The 20,209-nt window shown below is 38.1% G+C and overlaps 1 protein-coding gene across 2 annotated transcripts in view; it reads right to left on the bottom strand.

Moving 5' to 3' along the window:
* Positions 1–20,209, bottom strand: part of ANGPT1 (angiopoietin 1) — a 169,393-nt gene that overhangs the window by 108,878 nt on the left and 40,306 nt on the right. Inside the window, exon 1 of one of the 2 annotated variants that reach the window (XM_068932813.1) lies at positions 8,368–8,417. The exons of the other annotated variant lie outside the window; for it this stretch is intronic. Within the exon in view, the coding sequence (XP_068788914.1) occupies positions 8,368–8,388 (21 nt within the window). The 5' untranslated portion in view covers positions 8,389–8,417. Of the gene's footprint in view, positions 1–8,367; positions 8,418–20,209 lie in introns of those variants that run through there. 2 annotated transcript variants of the gene reach the window in all.

The raw sequence follows: 20,209 nt of genomic DNA, 5'->3' as shown, positions 1-20,209 counted from the left end.
AGACTAGCTTTTTTCCTTTGGCTCCAGTTCCAGAAACTGAGTTCAGATTAGGGAGTCACCGAGCCCCACTTAAATGCAACCCATTCATAACCCAGGTTCTGCTCCCACTAGGTGGAAGGGATGTAGACTCTGAATCTCCAGTGGTTAGAGCTGTTTATTCTCCAGACTGCTCAATACAGAGGTTTAGTCAGTTCCCACTTCCCTGGTGGTAACAACGTACTGGTGTACGTGATACTAGATTCTGTAATATTTAAAAGGTAGCTTCTGTTCCCATCCTGCCAGGAAAGACTGAGTTCCCCACCTGAATCAGGGGATTTATCAGGTAAAAAGGAAGCTGACAATGATAACTTGTCAGCTACTAAAATTAAGGATGTGAGTTCTTATTTAATGCTGGGTGTTATAAAACATTGAAATATAAGGAGCTGCTTAAAGAACAAGTGACATCTGAACTTTCAGCTTCCTGGCATCCATGAAGTTTCCCCAAGACTATTAGATTGTCTGACAAGAAAGAAGTCTCCGATACACCTGTGAAATAAGAAACTAAAATGTGGGCTGTCTCAGGAACTTTCCTTCACACGACAGCTCTAGTTTCCTTTTGTAAATATAAGGTAAACACTGGCTTTCTGAAGGTAAGTTCTGTGTGGACTATCCAAATCACAAAGCTGGAATAACATGCCACATAAATGCTGGTAGAAAAAGGTTTCCTATTATTTGTTTCTGATCCATACGCTGTTTGGATTGGTTTGTATTATTCGCAAGAACATGAGTAGAACACTTCCAATTGCTGTTTATCATTCAAACATGATGCCAGCCCCATTTGCTCTCCCAATACCAAGATGTATCAGAAAAACAGTTAGTTCAGTTTAAAAAAATGAAGTGACTAGTAACAAATTCAAAGCATGGCTCAGTGTGAGGATGGACGTGTTTCGTTCACGTGTTTAAGAAAAACGGAGGACTTGACTCAGACTACGCTGCAGCTCAGCTGAACCAGCACAAAGACAAATGTTGAATCCTTTACTGCAATGTATCTCCATAATCCCCATCTTTTAACACATGGTTTTCCAAAGTCAGAGTGGTAAGAAGGATTTTTAATATAAACTGACTTTCCAAGTCCTGAAATGTTAAGCAGATAGACTGATATTTCATTTTATTTCTTTTATACTTAAAGCCTTTTCTACTCTTGCATGAACTGTAAAGCTTTTATTGGGAACAGAGTGAGATGAATGTTAAAAAAGAAACGTACAGTGTACAATTAGCTCTACTGGAGTTAATAGCTGGAGGGATATACTATTGGAAATAATCCTGAATTGGCAGGAGAGGAGCTAGATGATCAAACAGTTTTATTCAACCCCTAATTTCTAGGACACTGTGAATAGCTGCCCTTTACCACATCTGCAAAATGATTACCTAATAATAAAAGGGGTGTTGATTTCAGTTTGACTGCTAATGGATGTAAATATCTTTCCAGAACAATTTTATGTAAAATAAGATATGAATATAAACTGACACAGGTTTACTGTTGTTTACTTAGATGATTTAAATTGATATAAAGCAGCTACAAGTTTATTTTTAAAGAAAATATAATGGCTTCTAATACTATACCAAAACCATATGTGAGGGAAACACGTTGGAATTCAAATAGAAAGTCAGTGTTTCTGATAGCAACAGTGTGCTTCTCACTTTAAAAAAGGACATACTACAGAACATCAGATTCCTGGAAAAAAAATGACAAGTATACTTCAATATATTTCTTTTAACTTCTAAAATCAAATTAAATTAGTTATTTAAATTGTCCCCCTAATTTTGTTCAAAATTGCATTTGCTTCTCAAATGTAGTACAACTTTGATACCATTAAAGGAATGGTATCAAAAAAAAGTTAGTTAGCTCATTAAATTAAATTTAAATTCATACAGTTTTTCCAACATAAATAAATATTCCAAATATTTTCATTCAGACAAATCAAATGTGATGTTCAATTAAGGGAAGAGAACATTCTGTAAGATTTGTATCCACAGAGTAACTTGAAATATTTTTACAAGACAATGCCAACTTAAAGTCAACTTTGCATTTGACCCTTTTCCTCTTAGCTGGCACTCTTTCCAAGTAATACCATCAGCAATATGTAAATGAGTGATGATACAAAGATGATCTTTCTGCTAATTTTGTTCCTTTTTCACAGTCAATAACGTTTTGTGTTTTTTCAATTTCTGCTAACTTAGCTCTGTGCAAGAAGGGCCACACATAAAGCTAGGAGGGCAATGTCAGTCTCCACGCAAGCTCAATGCTCGCCATTTCTAGTTCATTTGCAAACACAGATGCAAACTGACATAATTTTTGATGGATACTCGTTGAGGAAGAAGCCAGACTTCTCAGTACCTACCTCTGCAAGCATGCACGCACCAAGATACAGGGAGTACGAGTACGTTTGAACACGAGTTCAGCACTGTGCCTCTGTAATTATGCAATCTCCTCCCATAGAGATCTCAGAACATGATCAGGGCCTATGAACTGAACTGAAGCCAGCAAATTATTTCATTAAAGCCTCCTGAAATCTAGTAAATGAAAATGCCTTTGACCATTATTGACCTGAGCTGAATTTTAACAAGTGAGCTGATTGATTGGATCTCCAGACCATTAATAATCTTCTGAGTCATGCAGTTAAACCACCAGCATCTTTCTTCTTTTTCCTTCTTCATTAATTGCATAAAAGCTCTAACCATGATCTCATTAAAGACAATAAAAAAGACTCAATCAATTTAATCAAGCAGTTCTTTTTTTTTTTTTCTAGTGCTGATCTTCCTTTTTACAAAGTAGTTAATACTTCTTTTTTGATAGTAGGAATCAATACCAATTAACTTTTCAAAGAGACCCTCAACTTACAAGAAATCAGGGCCTCAAAGATTCATCTTTACTTGAAAAGTCATAGCATCTGTTTAGAATGAAGCCTCGTTTTGACTGAATTTTTACTGCTGGATTTTTACTGGATTTGTTTCTGCCACTGCAACTCCCTACTAACTGCGTTAACTCCAGCCACAAAAATGTCGTATTACTGTAGGTCAAGTCAGAATTAAGCACACTGAATACAGCACCATAAAGGGATGAACACTGCACAACATTTTTTAAAAAGCCTCATTTTAAACACGGAGTGTTTCTGTGATCACTGGGATGATTCACAGGCACACACATACATGTACGTAAGCAAATGGATCAGGAGCAGAGTGTTCAAAAGTTTAAGAATCTAACCTCCAGCCTTCATCTCACATGCCCTCTCCTTTATTTCAAAATTGTCCTTACTCTGTAGCTTTCGTTCCTCACATCTTCAGCTTTTTTTTTTCCAGTTTCATTATTCACTTGGAAAACTGAAAGTTAAAGTTTAACTTTCCTTTGATCTGAGACATCGGAACATAAACAACAGATGCAAATACTTCTTTAGTGACCACAAATCTGTCTGTAAATCTCCTGTTGAATCAGAGCTAAAAATAATTGTATTCTGTGTTATTTGGCATAATTCATCTCCTCACTTGTATATTCTGGGAAAACACAGAAAAATATTGATAAATTTAAGCGATCATGATTTTAAGATATGTCATAGCTAGTTCATTATATACGTTGGTGCAATAGGGGCAAAATTCTAATCTTTGCTTTAATGTATCTATAAAGGGTAGAATTTTGTGCTCTATATTTTCTTTTCTCCATCAGAGAAGAGTGTGAGTCACTATGATAAAGTCTGCCAGCATTAGCCCACTCAATCCACCTCTTTTAAAAGAATATTCTTTTAGGTTTGGGGACGCGGATACAGCTTAACTGTTTTGTTTCAGTATTTAACAGACTCACAGAGTCACAGAATGGTTGAGGTTGGAAGGGACCTCTGGAGATCATCTTGTCCTATCCCCTACTCAGGTAGGGTCATCTAGAGTATGTTGCCCAGGATTGCGTTCAGACGGCTTCTGAACATCTCCAGGGATGGAAACTCCACAACCTCTCTGACCAGCCTGTGCCAGCACTCAGTCACCCTCACAGTAAAAATGTTTCTTCTCCTGTTCAGATGGAGCTGTCTGTGTTTCAGTTTGGGCCTGTTGCCTCTCATCCTATCGCTGGGCACCACTGAGAAGAGTCTGGCTCCATCGTCTCGATACTGTCCCTTCAAATATTCGTGCACATTGATCAGCTGCCCCCTCAGTCTGCTCTTCTCCAGGCTGAACAGGCCCAGCTCTCTCAGCCTTTCCTCACATGAGAGATGCTCCAGTCCTTTCATCATTTTTGCGGCCCTTCTCTGGACTTGCTCCAGGAGCGCCATGTCTCTCTTGTACCGGGGAGCCCAGAACTGGACACCGTACTCCAGGTGAGGCCTCCCCAGGGCTGAGTAGAGGGGCAGGATCACCTCCCTCCACCTGCTGCCAAAGCTCTTCCTCATGCAGCCCAGGAGACCATTGGCCTTCTTGGCCGCAAGGGCACACTGCTGGCTCACGGTCAACCTGTTGTCCACAAGGACTGCCAGGGCCTTCTCTGCAGAGCTGTTCTCCAGCAGGTCAGCCCCCAGCCTGTACTGGTGCATGGGATTATTCCTGCCTAGGTGCAGGACCCTGCACCTGCCTTTGTTGAACTTCATGAGGTTCCTCTCCGCCCAGCTCTCCAGCCTGTCCAGGTCCCTCTGAAGGGCAGCACAGCCCTCTGGTGTCTCAGCCACTCCTCCCAGTTCTGGATTATCAGTAAACTTGCTGAAGAGGCACTCTATCCCTTCATCCAAATCACTGATGAATATATTGAACAAGACTGGACCCAGGACTGACCCCTGGGGGATACCGCTAGCTACAAGCCTCCAACTACCCTTGTACCACTAACAAGTCCCAACGGGCAATGGAAAACAGCAGTTATATGATTACTTACTTTAGAGATGACTGTTGAAATCCTAAACTACTAATGCCAGCCTAAAACCAAAAGAATTATTTCTATACAACAGTATCTTATAGCAGTACTGTACCTTATAAAATATGTTGCTAACTACATATGGATTTAACAGTGGTAAAATAAATGGTATATGTATAATGTCTACAAAACATGCAACTTGCCTTTTATCACTTGTATCAGGTAAGTTACAGAATATTCACTACCTTGTCGGCAAAAGATACTCCTCTGCAGTCAGAAGATATGTCACAAGATTTTATTTCTTATATAAATGGAAAAAGCACAGGAGCATTTTAAAAAGTAATCTATTAGGACAAGAATCTTTAAAAAGCTAAAAATTAGAGTTTCAAGGAGAGCTTTCGGTCCTGATTAGAACTTTTAGGTCCAAGGTAAATATTTGAATTCTTTATATGTTGAAAGTGGCTTATTATGCTCTTAAGAATGGATTTCACCATTGCAAACACCATGAGCAGAAGTTTACTCATGGCAGCCAGTGGGAACAGCTGTACCCTTGAAACATTGGTGACATGCTGGATTTAGGCCCACAATGCACAGTTACATATTTCAGCCTGAACTAGCCATCAAAACCAATTGCTTAGGCATAGCCAACTCATTTACCTGCTTTTGATCTTTTAAAATATAATAAAAGTTAAAAGTGTGGCCTCTATTCCCTCCTCAGTCCTCTTTTCTTCCAGGAGAGAGCTCTGCCCGCAGAAATATAAACTACAATGGGACAAATGTATTCTCCAGCCCCTTTGCTGAAGCTGGACCACAGCACCATGAAGAGCACAAGATTCAGAATACTAAAGAGAAAGTGCCCATGTAGGAGTATGACCCTGCAGCCCAGTGCTACAGAGGTTCCCTTCTCCCAGGTGTCCTAAAGATTCATCTCTTTTCCCAAGACTGTCTATGCATTTTGCAAGAAAGAGTCATTGAATAAATATATGGTTCCGCTTCTTCTCCTAGTAATTAATTATAGTGATGATGCTACTGTACTTCATGCTGAATTCTGTATTTTGAATGTGTATTCGGCAGTTTCTGAATACAGTTTTTGAACATGCTAGTGAAAATCTACTAGCCTGAGGGTTTCTCAGAGGCTTGGTGATCCCATATAGATTTGTAAAGTGCTTGAATTTAAGCACCTCTGTTCCACTGAAATTCCACATCTGAGGACTTTTCTGGATCTGTGGTTAAGAGGCGTACTATGTTTCTGTACCTAATTTCCACAGATTTATTAGTTTGGTACAATTCAAAGTGGAGAGAGATTCAGAAAAGTCCTCCACATATTTTCTGCATAGTGATTTGCAAAAATAAACTTCTGACCTGAAATATTGTTCTCACACCCCACATCTGCAAAAACTACATAGCATTCATCTCTGGTAAGCCTATCTTCCAAAGAAATCAGAGTAACCAACTACACACTCAGGCTACACCAAACACCACGACTGGGACCTTTTTCTTAAAAGACAGAGATAGCTATCCTTAAAGATTTAGCAGGATTAATGAGCCTTGGGTTTCTTTGAAATTATCTACTTTTGTGCATAGATGTCCACACAGAAATACAAAAGGTCACCTGAGATCAGAAACACTCACCAGAATCACTCAATCCTGAGTCATGCACATATTCAACTCTAGAAGAGATCCAGCCCCCACTTTAATGAAAACACTTTATCAATACAAAAGAGGCATTGAAAGGGGTAGCAAGATACAGCCAATACAAACAAATTTCAAATGAACTGCTTTTTATCAGTCATCACTTAAATGAAATAGATCTTCTTGCATTCCTTTTTTTCCAAATAATGTGGTTTCTGATGTGGTGTCCACTTGAAAGCAGTATTATCAGCCTCTGATTACCTACATCAGTTATGACTATGGAAATAAAACTGACATTAGAGTCTAGATTTCACATGTAAAAGATTTCATTATGTTTCAGAGAAGCCATTTAGTTCTTTCAAAACTCTGGTGGTCACTCTCTAAGAGGGCTTCTGTGTCCTGTGATTCAGGTAAAGAATATGGGAAATAAAAATATCAAGCTATCAGATTACAAGAATGCAATTAAACCCCTCACCTTCAGCACTGACAACAGGATCACTGCTTGAATATGTTCATCTAACTATGTCTTTCAGACATAGCTGATGTGACTTGCTGGTATAGGGCCAAATCCTCAAGTGATATATTACTGAGCTTTGTGAATTTCCTGTCAAGGATCAGGGACAGAATTGATAAGATGGGGAGATGTAGATTTCAGAAAAATCCATAAATGTATCCTACATCTCCACCTCTTTCTAACAGATACGTTGTTTTCATAGATGAGTTTTGCTAACCTACATGAGGTTTCTGATTTTTGGCTACTATAACAAATGCAGGTCCAAAATCTATGAAGGATCTATCAGTTTAGTGATTGACCAATAATATTTTTTTAGGAATTCACTGCTTGTTTTGGAGCTGCAGTCAGACATGTCCAGATATATCCTATATGCTATAAATGCTCTGAATTAAGGAAAAACAATTTCTAATTTCCAGACTGTCACTTTCAATGCTTGTAGCATGCTCCAAGCTTCAGCACTGCATTTTGCAGCTTGCTGATGGCAAACAGACAGAAATCTGCAGAAACTTCTCCCATTGGAGCATAGACACTATTTTAAGCAAGCACCTTTCCGACAGCCTTTCTATATAATTCAGTTTTCTTTGACTTCGTTTTTTTCTATTTCTGGGTAATTTATAAGTGTCATATGATCACTTGACATCAAAGCAACTGTGGAAATGTCTATTCCTCTTCTGCTTCCCCTTCTCCCTCTTCTTTCCCTTCCCCCTTTTCCTTTCCTCCCCTTTCCTTTCCTTCCCTTCCCTACATAAAACAGGCCTAGACGTGTCTTCCACTTTTTTTTCCTTCTAAATGAAAACACTTCCAAATCACCAGCTTCTTTCAGCTATCAAAGCAGTACATAAACATATTGGTTGGTCTCTTGTAGTATAAACATGATTTGAAAGCAAAACTACTGGCACAATATGCATTTGATTGCAGGAAAAAAAGTTGAAAAATTAGGGCTGGCATGATCTTAAGATCATGATCCTGATCTTGGTCCACAAATCAGACCCCTCAGTCTTACAGCAACTGGAACGCTCCATGAATAACTAATAAATTGGGAATGTGCTGTTCAGTACCCTAGTCTTCAGTGTCAGCATCTTTTATATAACAGTATTATTGACTGGTTTCTTAATCTGTTTTTCATAGTGGAGTTTATAGGATTCATCTTATTAATTTGTTCATTGTATTTCCCTTTTGAAATGTGATCCTGAACACAGTATTTTCCCTCTTCCCTCCTCAAAATTTCAGATTTCCCAGAAGATTTTAAAGATAAGAGATGCTATAGTATGCTGGCATTAACTTTTAGGGGCTTTAGGAACATTTAGAATCCTGTCTGCAGGCATCAGATTGCTGTTAGTGAAAATGGACTTACTCTGTACTTGGTGGTTTCCATCTGCAGCTGATCCTGGAACAGCTCATGTACTTCAGTTAAAGAGGGATTGGCAGAGTTTGGGCTGATGCAGTCTGGTTTAATAGCAGGCATTCAATATATTTTCAATGAATATTTATTTGAAAGAGGGGAAGGACATTGAGAAGCTGACATAGAGGTTGTTTTTCCTCTGCTGTCGACTGCCAAGGACTTTTGTGTTAAGAAGTTATGCTGGCTGAATTCACAGGATAAATGTAGTTGCTGGGATTTACACAAGATATCTCCAGCCTCACTGATTCTGGTGCTATTTTGCAATCTCTCTGATGAAACTAATCCTACATATTTTGCATTCCATTATCTAAAGCATATAGCTTCCTCTCCTAGCACATTTCCTTTTTCTCTTTTTTCCTTCTCACATTCTATTTAAAGCTTGCCCTTACTTTGTGGCTATCTATCCAATTATCTATCCTAGATCTATGTCTAAGCAAAAACTTCTTCCACGATCTTTCAGCACTCCATTATCTCTTTTTACACAGGGAACTCCTGTCCCCACCTTAGTAAAAACACAATTTACTTCCTTCAAAACCAAGTTACTTTAATACTGCAAAAACAAGAGCAGGATTGTATTTAATGGAAGAATAAACTTAGATTGAGAAGCTTTTACTGAAACGTACAGTCATGGAGTATATTGTCTTTACTGTATCTGTCTTCTGGGGGTCATTTGGATTAGGTATTTTCTATTTGAATTAAATACTTAACAAAAGTATTCTCCCGTCTGTACATGGAACTCTATAGTGCAAATCCCATTAGCAACATTTGAAATTACATAGTTAGCATCCTTAACTCACATACAGAATTAGTATTAGTAGGAACACTATAATTGTATGGCCCTTAAATTCTGGAAAAAAGGCAAGGCAAGGCAAGGCAAGGCAAGGCAAGGCAAGGCAAGGCAAGGCAAGGCAAGGCAAGGCAAGGAAAGGAAAGGAAAGGAAAGGAAAGGAAAGGAAAGGAAAGGAAAGGAAAGGAAAGGAAAGGAAAGGGACAGAGAGAAGAACGAAAAAAGAGAGAGAGAGAGAGAGAGAGACCAAAGATTCACTTGCAACAGAAAAAAAAGAAACTACAGGCCTGATTCCGCTTCCACTAAAATGGTTTGGATTTTTATGAATTCCTCCCAGCTTCCTTCAGTAACAGTTAAGCTATCCAGAAACTGCAAGAATAAGAAGAACATTTTTTTTCATGGGGAAAATTCTGATCCTAAAATGTAAGCAGCTGATGAAGAAGTAATTTATAAAATATGTTAGTTCAGTGCTCAGCCTAAACTTTTCCACATGGCATTTTTGTGTGAATCATTACTTTATTTTTCTAAATAATATTTCTGGTATTGTTATTCAAATTTAGGACCTTATTCTCAGCTGTTTGGTTCAACTGAAGACAACAGAGTTGATCTGTGCCAGGTAAGGATCTGCCCTATGACCAATAGTTTGTATCTTATGTTTACAGCCAGTGGGAAACTAGATGACCATTGCCCTGGATAGTCTGTAAAAACAAATCTTAGAAAAATTCCAGGAGATTCCTCCTGGAATGCTGTTACATAATTATACACTACTTCAGTATTTAGCAATCTGTTAGAGTACTTAATTTCTAAACAGTAAAAAAGTATTTCTTCTGATTAAATTATTGCATTGCAACTTGCTTGCTTGTTACATTGTAACAGATACTGGTTCAGCAAGGTTAGAAACAACAGTTAGAATCAAAAAATCCACCATGGAAATCTGAGGATAATTTCACAAAATGGTTTCAACCGACTTTTTGGTAAAATTTCCTTTTTCCTTTTGCATCACTGGCTTGGGAAAAAAGTAGGCCAAAGTAGAAAGCAAATAAGAAAACACACTGGGGAATCACAGTACTGGCAATAAACAAAGTATTTTCTTAAGAAATTAAAAATGATAAAACATGAAGACATAAGAATGGCTATTTTAATGCATGCCAAAAGTTTATCTTGTTCAGAATCCTATTTCTGATAATGGCCAACAGCAGAAGCTGTATAAGAACAGATAGTGGACAAGCTATCTGTCTTTTGGTATATTTTCCCAGCTACCCACAAGTCAGGAACTTCTTAAGGTAAGTTTACATATAGGGAATTGTACTTGATAGCCACTGTTGGACCCAACCCTCATGCATTTATCTAATACCATTTAAAACCTTTATATTTTGGCCTCCACAACATCCTGTGGTAATTAGTCCCTAATTCAATTATGCATTATGAAAAAAAGTACTTCCTTCTGTTTGTTTGTGCCCCAGGGAAACAGGGACAACTGAAAAGGTGCTATATTTTCCCAGTATATTTTCCCAGTAGTGTCGCTGTGGGAGACACTTGTAGAGGTGCGTAAAGGTGGTACTGATTCTCACCACAGCGATGCAGCTAGGAGAGCAAGGGGGCAATCACATCACAGTCTGAAGACTGACCTGAAATTTTGCAATGAAGGGAAACCAGACAAGCTTATACTCATAACATGTCTTACAGCTTCTCCTTTTGTCAATATTCTCTTTTCATTTCTGGATATCTGTGCAACACAAATCAATGCCAGATGTGTATCCATATGTATCCAGTGAAAAATTTAGGCAGCTAAAAAAAGGGCTTTATCTCATGTACATTCCATAGAGGAGCCCCAGCCTGCTATTGAAATACATGAACAGGAAATTATACGGATCCTAAAGGCAGACCAGAATAGAGCCTGTGGAGCAGCAAGTAGCATGTTTTCATACACTGTGGTTTGTCCTTTTTGAAGTGGTCATGTAATGAGCTGAAAACGTCCACATATTTAGATAGTAAACATACACGTAAGGCTGCCTTTACTGAATTTTCACTTTGAAGAGTGTGACTTGCTGGATGGACAGCTGCAGCCTGACACCCACACACCTTCTCGTTCTAAAAACAAAAAGAAAAAAAAAAAGTGCTTCTTCTCAAACTTTTATGCCAGACATTTATTTACCAAATACAAAACAAATGAACTCCATTTATTTTTTCAATGCCCAAATGATTAAATCTTCACACTATAAAAATGCTAACCACAGAATTTGAAAACTGTGGCTGCTTAAATAGAAAGCATTCAAAGTGTATTCAGACAGAAAAACGTATCTTCATATTCAAAGTCTGAGTAATTGAAGCATGGCAGCACTTTGAAATGAAAACTATATTCCATAGGCACTGATTTTTAACAAAAATAATTGGCATTCACCAGCCTCCTAGTATCTCTGTAGGTTAAATTCTGTGGACTTTTCCCAGGCTTGGAAAGGAAGGATAGGGTACGAGGTAACAGGTAGCAAATGCTGATTTTATTGTTTTTGGCTGGATGTAAAGCTTCTGGTAGGTAAGAGCTAAAATATGAGCACTGCAAGTAATTGAGGGAGATAGGGGGACAGAAATACTACTATGAGTTTCCTACCAATGGCTACTGCTCAGATTCATTCTAGGAACCCAGGTGCTTGGAAAGCAGTAAATAATTGCAGCTGAAGATCTCTAGCGTTTGGGAATGTGCATCAGGCAGTTTCACATTGTCACTCTTTTATTTTTTGTGTTACATCCAGTAGTTGAAATCAAATCTGGGCTCCAGTGTCTTAGCTTCTGAAGAAATAAGTATTACCAAACATGCCCTGTACTGACTGGCAGTGTAAAGACGGAAAAAAGGGAAGGACAGGTAACACTGATAGACATGAGTGATTACACGTTTGGTATCACAACTGCCTCTGTTCTTTTCATAAACGAAGGTATAATAATAACAGCAACAATTCATATAAACTACTTGTCAAATCAGAGAGAATTTTTCCATAGTTTTGACAGCAGAACAGAATCCAGTGAAGCTATAGGGAAGAAAACTAAATATAGTTTCATATACTTATACCCCAAAAAACTCAGACATGACAAAAGCTATGGTACTGAATATTCTTACTCTTTATTCTAGCTATATTATCTCTATACAAACAGTATACATTATGCTATGTGCCTACATACAAATATCCCTTTTTGGGGACAACCCTCCCTTAATTAATTATAATGCATGAAAACGAACAAAAATAAGGAGGAATAGTGAAATCAATTCCTTTAGTTAGAAATGGAAGGAAGAAAATGAGGGTGAGAGATGAAAATCTGGACTCTGAGGAAGACTTCAAGAGGATGACGGCTGCAAAAGTGAACATGCATCACCATGCAGTACATGGTAAGTATTCAACGGGCATGCTCCTGCAAGACCTCTCTAATGGAAAGCTCTCAGAGCGTTCCAATAGAGGCCCCCAAACTGTATTGCTCTAGGATATGCCTCCAGAATAAAGACTTACACCCTGACTACCACCTTTTTGGACACTGAGAGCAAGTCTGCTGAGCAAAGGGAGAAAGCCCTGGCTGATATAGCCTTAAACCAAACAAGTTAAGTGTACTTTCTTTTTCATTTCATTTATGCATTTAACAAACCTGTGGTCTCTATTTTGAATACTGTTTATTTAAATTTTATCTTAAGAGGGCTTAAAGTAAGTATTATTTTAAGTATCTGGATAACAGATACCTTTTTAGGAGGTATGAAAAATTTATAAATGAGGGAATTAAGGCACCTTTTAACTGCCTTAACTCCACAATATTTCCTCTTCTATTTCCTGTACTACATTCAAAGAATAATAGAGCGCATCTCAGCTTCTTGAGCCAGTGGCAAGTTCCCACTACAGTCAAGAGAGGCAGAAATACTCTTCAACAAGCAAGGAGGCTTATTAGCATGTTTCAGGATATTGGGGCATATATTTGAGCCCTAAAGGTCAAAAGAAGCATACGACAGACACTTCACAAAGGAGTACAGATCTGGTTATTATTCAGACCATCTATCCTAGGCATCTTACACTCATTTCTTGGTAGGTAGTCTCACAATATAGCTGATTTTGATTGCCCTTTCTCTCTTTACCAACTGTATAAGGCTTCTGCCTTTCTAATAGATCCATAAAGCTCAAGTGCCTGGAGTTGAGTAGTCTAAATAGTATTCTATTGTTTCTCTAAAGTTTCTCTTGCCTGTTCTGGATGTTCAATCAAATATTATCTGAGTCGCAGTAACTACAGCTTGTTTTGCTAGCCCCTTTATCATTTCAAATAGATACTGTCTTTTACTGTCTTCTAATTTTAGCTGCTAGAAAACATGATCATGTGGCATTCCCTTGGGTGGCCTATGTTAATAGCAATCACTGCATCACAGTGTTTGGCACACTGATCCTTGGAGGGACAGAAGAAAACAACTTGTGATTGTCTGAGGCAAACAGGCATGATGGAAACAGTCATTTTACAGTGCCAATCTGAATAGACACAGAACAAATCAGAAACTCCCGTGGTCTAAACCTCACTGCGCCCCTGTCTCTGTTTGGCATTGCCATGCCTTAGCATCATTTCAGAAAAATGAGGATTAACTTGTGTTTATAGTTGAAGAAAATAAATCCTGGCCACCAAGTGTTCCCAATAGGAGCTTATTATTCAACTCTACTATTTGAAACTTTTGTAACAACCAGGGCCAATGAATTGATGAATTAACTATCACAGGGAATGAACTTTTAAAATTACTTGTTACAGAAGAACAACTCTGACTATAGAGGCTCTCAAAATTCAGAAGATCAAGAAAATAAATCAGATTTTTAATGATTAATCAGCCCTTGTAAAGAGCTGAAACTACATCTTGAGGTATTACGCCATTTATAACAATGTTCTAAAACCAGTTAAAGGGTATGTATATGGTATTCCCTTATGTGTTTCATTCAAAAATTAGATTATCCAAAATTACCACCATAGGAAACATGAGTTTAATCCTTTCAATGACTACCAGAGTATTTAGTAAAACATTTAAATGACTGGATTGACTAAGCTGGCCTTGCACTAATTTTTCACTAGCTGAAAATATTAGATAAATACATAACTACTGCACAGAGATGTTGTTATTTTGCATGTGCATAAATCTGTTTGTTTATCACCTACAGTCAGTGTATCTAATAACAGAAATGGACCTAGTTGCCACCGTTGACACTCAGCCTCATATCGCCCACAGTTTAAGGGCCTGATCCACTGACTGCCTGGGTTCTCTGTCACTTCCTTTTGCCAATTTCTGAACGAATGTAAGTGCCCATAGCTGGTATTCTTTATGCTGAACTCCATGCTGCTGGTATGCTCCCAGCATGCTGCTGCATTGGGTCTACATGTATAAGGGCATACCCAGTTTGAACACCCAGATAAACTTATAAGTAGAAACTGAAATACTCTCCTTCTCCAAGGCCATCTAAGCATATGCAGCAGCAGAATCTTGAGCACCTATGTACATTTGAACCATCAAATATTATTACCTCCACGTACGGAAGTAGTCTGAGAAGAGAGGAGGAGCAAAGGATTCTTCATCATTTGCTTGAACTTAGGTGCTTAAATGCCACCTAGGTTGCACTCAAAGTGTCTAAATTCTCCTTTGGGTCTAACTGAAATATTTGAAAATTTAAGTCTAACTCTCCGTGCAGGCAATAATATTCTTATTGGTACAGAACACGATATATAAAGATCAAATAAAGCTATTGCATTTTACTTACAAAATACTTGAAATATGTGAAGTGCCATTGTTTTTGTTTGCCACTCTCATTGCAAAGCAAATACATTTCCAAATACATCAGGACTTCTAAATATCAATGTATTTCATTATACAATTCAACTGAGAGAAGTAAGTTCTATATCCTCTCGAAGAGTAGCTGAACTTCGAAGTGCTTCTTGAATGGATATACAACTTTAAAGATCATTAGTAATTTCAAAATAAGTCTTAAATCTTTCAAATACTGTACTCAAATTCATTTTATAAATGCCTGTTTATTTGACAGATGATTGTAAAACCTTATGCAAACTAGTTAAAAAAACCCAACTTGCTGATTGTATTAAAAATCCACTTACAATATGGATCAATGTCTAAGCCAAAAGACAGTAATTGAAGTCCGAAAATAACCACATCGAGCTTTACCTTTTTGTAATAGCATCATGATTGCTGTTTACTTCCCCCTGTGTTATACATATCACAGAACATCAGCATTTGGAGGAAAGCAATTTAACATGTTCATGTGATCATAAAACTGAAAAGATATTTGCATACGTATAGATGTATAGTATGCATTATATTAAGCCAATTTTCAGTTTTACATTATACATTATACATTATACATTATCATTCATATACATAAAATATATATACACATACACATACCCAAAACTTTTTATGGCTGCTTTGTCTGCAGTGACTCAATGTTTAGTTGCTTGGTTTTTGAGCTTTAAAAGGAAACGTATTTGCATCCTTTTGCTTGCAAAATTGATAAAAGGTATTAAAATAATTATGATCCATTATAACACGTCAATATTCTCTGTGAACTGTACCTGCTCACTAACAGAGGGGTCCAATAAAGTATTTTCAACCAATAATCTGTTCCTTAAAATAATTCCTATCTTCTCAGTTATGTCATTGATAATGACGTATGTTAATGACATCTAAAATGCAGTCCTCATTGTAACACTAAACAATCAGGCAAAACGTAAGCTACTCAGTCAAACTCATAAGAGGAAAATATTTAAACGTTAAATTTCTATTGATTTAAAATATTTATTGAAAAGTATTCCCTGCAACTTGGGCTAGAAGGGATTCACAGATAAAAGAAATTCAATATGGGTAGTGAATTTATTCTCCACTCCAAATCCTAGTGAAAGAAATTCTGTCACCTATAGCCATAGAAAAGCCAGACCAGAAAAGTAGTATCTCATTGCTGGAAAGTACTAAACCCCAAAGTCACAAAAAAAAAATCTAGTGTGCAGGAGCAATACTGAGACCACAAAGGGCTGGATCCCATTCCCATTTTAGATGGAAATTTTCTATTTTATCATAGGGAAAAACCATTAATTTATCGTGCATCTTAATTTTGTTTCTTTGAAGTAGGTATTGTGACTGCCTACCTGACAAAAATTCTCTAAGGGGTCCAGAGGAACTTAGACATTACAGTGCTGAGAGATGTAGAGATTCCTGAGTTAGATACACCTCTACTTTTTGTATCAGAAAATAAGTTTTCTTTCACCTTCTGGAGAGGAGTAATTTGTATCAAAAGTATGGGTGTTAAGTCTTGCAGTCCAGCATTGCAACTCTAATGCTCCCTTAAACATAGCAAAACTACCCACATTCAGAGAGAGTAAAGAGAGACACAATGTTGTACTGCACTGAGCACAACAGCACAGTTCAGAGGCCGGGGCACACTGAGAGCCTACTAAAAGCACAAACACTTAAGATGTGACTTTAATTAAAGAAGACATCAGATCCGCAGTGATGTATCCTGAGGTTTGTTCCTTTCTCTGACATATACTATAAAAGACTTCAGTCCGGATGTGTTTTCCATTCTCATTGCTATGGTAGAAAATCACCCCCAGAACAATATGACAATATCTCATTTAAGCAGTCACTCCCACAGACGGTAGTGTAGAAAACCGTCTTTTAATTTGCAGAGATTCATTTGTTTAAAATTGACCCATTTAACGTTCTTTTTCACAGTTAGCTAACTGAAATAACTCAGCTTCACTGGGAGAAAGGTAGAGGTTTCAGCCACCGAATAGTCTGGGTGCCGAGCCATACTTCACGGATCTACGTTCGATGGGTGAAGGTAGCGTAAAACCCATCTCTGATGCAGGTAAAGCTGGGATTTTAATATAAATCTTTATTCTTTAGCTACGTGGCATCATCTATAAATTATAGGGAAGGCACAATGACTCAGCATTGGTATTAAGGAGAGTGCTTAGCTGTCTTTGCGGATCCAAGCACCCCAAAATCTATGCAGTTCATTTTTGGAAAACTGAAGCAAAAGGAGCTGTTTTCAAAACCTGCTCTTTCACATTTTATTTACCAAACTGTTTGGGTAAAATAAACTGTATTTTTTAAATAAAAGTGTAATCAAACCTCCTGTGGTGTGTTTAGACCTGGGTAGATCTAGAAGGTCTATTCCAGCACCATCAGCTTAGCGTCCATCTATCCCTGGCCCCATTGTTTTGATATGTCACTTTCTTGAATGTATTTATCTATGCAACGCTTTTTGAAAGCAAGAAAATACCACTATCCACATTTTGCAGATGGGAAACCTGAATCACCAAGTTTCAGGTTCTTGAAGAAAGTCAGTTAAATAAAAGTAAGCTGGAACTTTATCTGCTTCATCTTGTGTGGCTAAGGTGGTGTCTAGTCGTTGAGACGGCAGAGGTGATAGCAGTCGGCTAATGATCCTGTCCTGATGAAAGTGAACCAGCAACGTGGTAATCACAGCATGACTTGTGAATGGAAAGCAGGTAATGGAAACACAGCAGCTAACAGAGAAATCTGACCCATGCACTGGATGGAGGAAATGTATTCTTTCACCATGTGTCAGTCCTTTAAATCAATGCAATTGTACAAAATCTAGAAATTTGGATGCATTGTATTATTATGCAAATATGATAATCTAAGGACCAACAAGCGGACTTCAAAATCCCAGATAGCACAGATTTATCTCACATTTTGCCAGAGGAGTCAAACTACTCTGGCAGCTAGAACAAAATGTTGTTAAAATAAAATTGATACTAAAATGTAAAAAAAAAAGACTCAGACACATGCAAAATATTAGCATTAAGGAGTTTCATAGCTTCAGACTATAAATATGTTGTACAGAGCTGGAAAGACAGAAACAAAAAATAGTTTAGCTAAAACAGAAAAACCTAGATATTTCTTATCCCCACATAAGTCCTCTAAGCTTCAGTGAGTTTTATTCCTTGTCTGCACAGTGCATCGGAATTTCTGGAGTGCTGAAACACCATGAAGCAAACAAAGAGAGTGCTTCAATTTAACAAAAACAGTTTATCAAAGAAATTTTAACAGTACTTCTGTAACATATTAGTTGTTATAGCAAGCAAAATACTATGAAAATGATTCACGAAATATCTTTCATTTGAAATCGATATCAGTTTCATTATGCACACTAGTATTTGATAAATATGTATGAAAATTGCATAAATGAATTTATGGGCATATTTTCTCTATTCCATTGGGCTAAAATGGAATAGAGAGAATATGGAATATTCTGGAATATTGAATGGAATAGAGATTTTAAAATTATAAAGCTCAGTAAGCTTTATAATTTAAAAAAATGCTTAATTTGGCCATTTAAAAATGCAAATACTAACCTCTGAAACTAGAAAAAACTGTGATTAACTGTCAAAACCTGATTTTGTTCTTAAAAAATAATTTTTCTGAAGATCAGTAAATGCAGAGACATATATATAGACACATATACATATAGAGAGAAGAATGATCAGCTATATCTATTTCTTCAGTCCCTTAGAAATTTTAAATAGGCCCCAGCAGTACCCTTTCAGTGTGTGAAGGAGACATAGCACTAGCTGCTAATTAGTCTGACAGGACTGGTATTGGCAAGCGGTGCTGCAGATCAGTGGTTTTGGCACCAGAGCTCACACACAGCTTGCTGAGCCTCTCGGTATCTATTCAGACAAAATTTCCTGCTCTGCTGATGGAGCTGTTTCTGAAGAAAGATTGGTACCTAGAAATCTTTGCAAAACGTAGAACTATTAACTGAAAAAAACCTGGCTGAAGTCTAAGATGTCTGCCGAAACGTCCTGCTTTCAGTTGAAGTGCCCTTTGCAGGGTGATGGCACCTGCAGAGTCCAGCAGGAGCACCAGCGAGGCCCGGGGGCTGCCCAGCGCATCGAGGGGGGCCCTCTGCAGCGCCATCCGTCAGCACGCAGCCTGCCATCCTCTCCACTGACAGCCAATCCCATGAGAAAAAACAACCTGGGCCACACTACTGACTCCTCCGCTCTAAATCCAGTGTCCACAGGAGCTTGGGGAGCATAAATATTGCATTTGTGCTGCTGTGCTAGGGAAATGATGAGAAGGGAGAGCCTTCAGGCCCTCTGAATTGCATGCGTACACAGAACTTGCTGAGGTCAAATCTTTAAAAAATTTAAGTCTCACTGGAATGTAAATAAAGACCATCATACGTTCTCTGTCCCACTTCCTCTCCTAGATAACACATCTATAGACACATACGGCAAGGCTACCGCTGGTTTCAAAATGTATATCCCAGCTACTCCAGCTAAGGATTAAGACACTTCAAGAGCACCCAACAGAGTAGAATCGGTACAGCTGCACTTGCAAAAATGGGGGGAAGTTTGAGGCTGGGGGAAAAGTAAGAAATTTTGCTCTCTGTACCTCCTATGAGAAATTAACCTTTAGGATAAACAGCAAAGACTGAAAATATGGATCTAAGCATAATGAAAATCCTCTCACTCCCTCTCTAAGCAATGGGTGAAATATCATCCTGGTGCAGCCATCCTCTGCTGATGCAGCTGAGATTTTCTGCTAAAATATGTCTAACATCCAAACTTGTTGCTGAGGCCGGGCACTGAGGAAACTATTGGCTCTCAGACTGGCAATCCCTTGTTTTTTACTCAGCCAAAATGCCCTTTTCGTTCCACTAGCCATTCTGCCTAGGTAAATACTGTAAGATCAGCCCTGAAAGCAATAAAAAGCTGGGCACTGGAGGCCCTCTGAAGCACTTTGGCATTCCCTCCAGTGCATCCATACGACGCAGCAACCCTCCACAGAGCGGCCTAAGGGTGACCATTTTTAGCTGAAATGCTAACAGCTACCTTAGGGTGATCTTTCCTTGTTTCCACAGCAATATGCCACAGAAGCAAAGGGGGACTGACTAGTAGAACTATGCTAATTATTTACTCTTTCAGGTCATTGATGCCATTTTGCATATTCTTTCATTCAATCCA

This window comes from Struthio camelus, chromosome 2 (assembly GCF_040807025.1).
Source record: "Struthio camelus isolate bStrCam1 chromosome 2, bStrCam1.hap1, whole genome shotgun sequence".
Taxonomy (NCBI): Eukaryota; Metazoa; Chordata; class Aves; order Struthioniformes; family Struthionidae; genus Struthio; species Struthio camelus.
The sequence above is the reverse complement of the archived record's forward strand: the minus strand, read 5'-3'. Positions and strand labels throughout refer to the sequence as shown.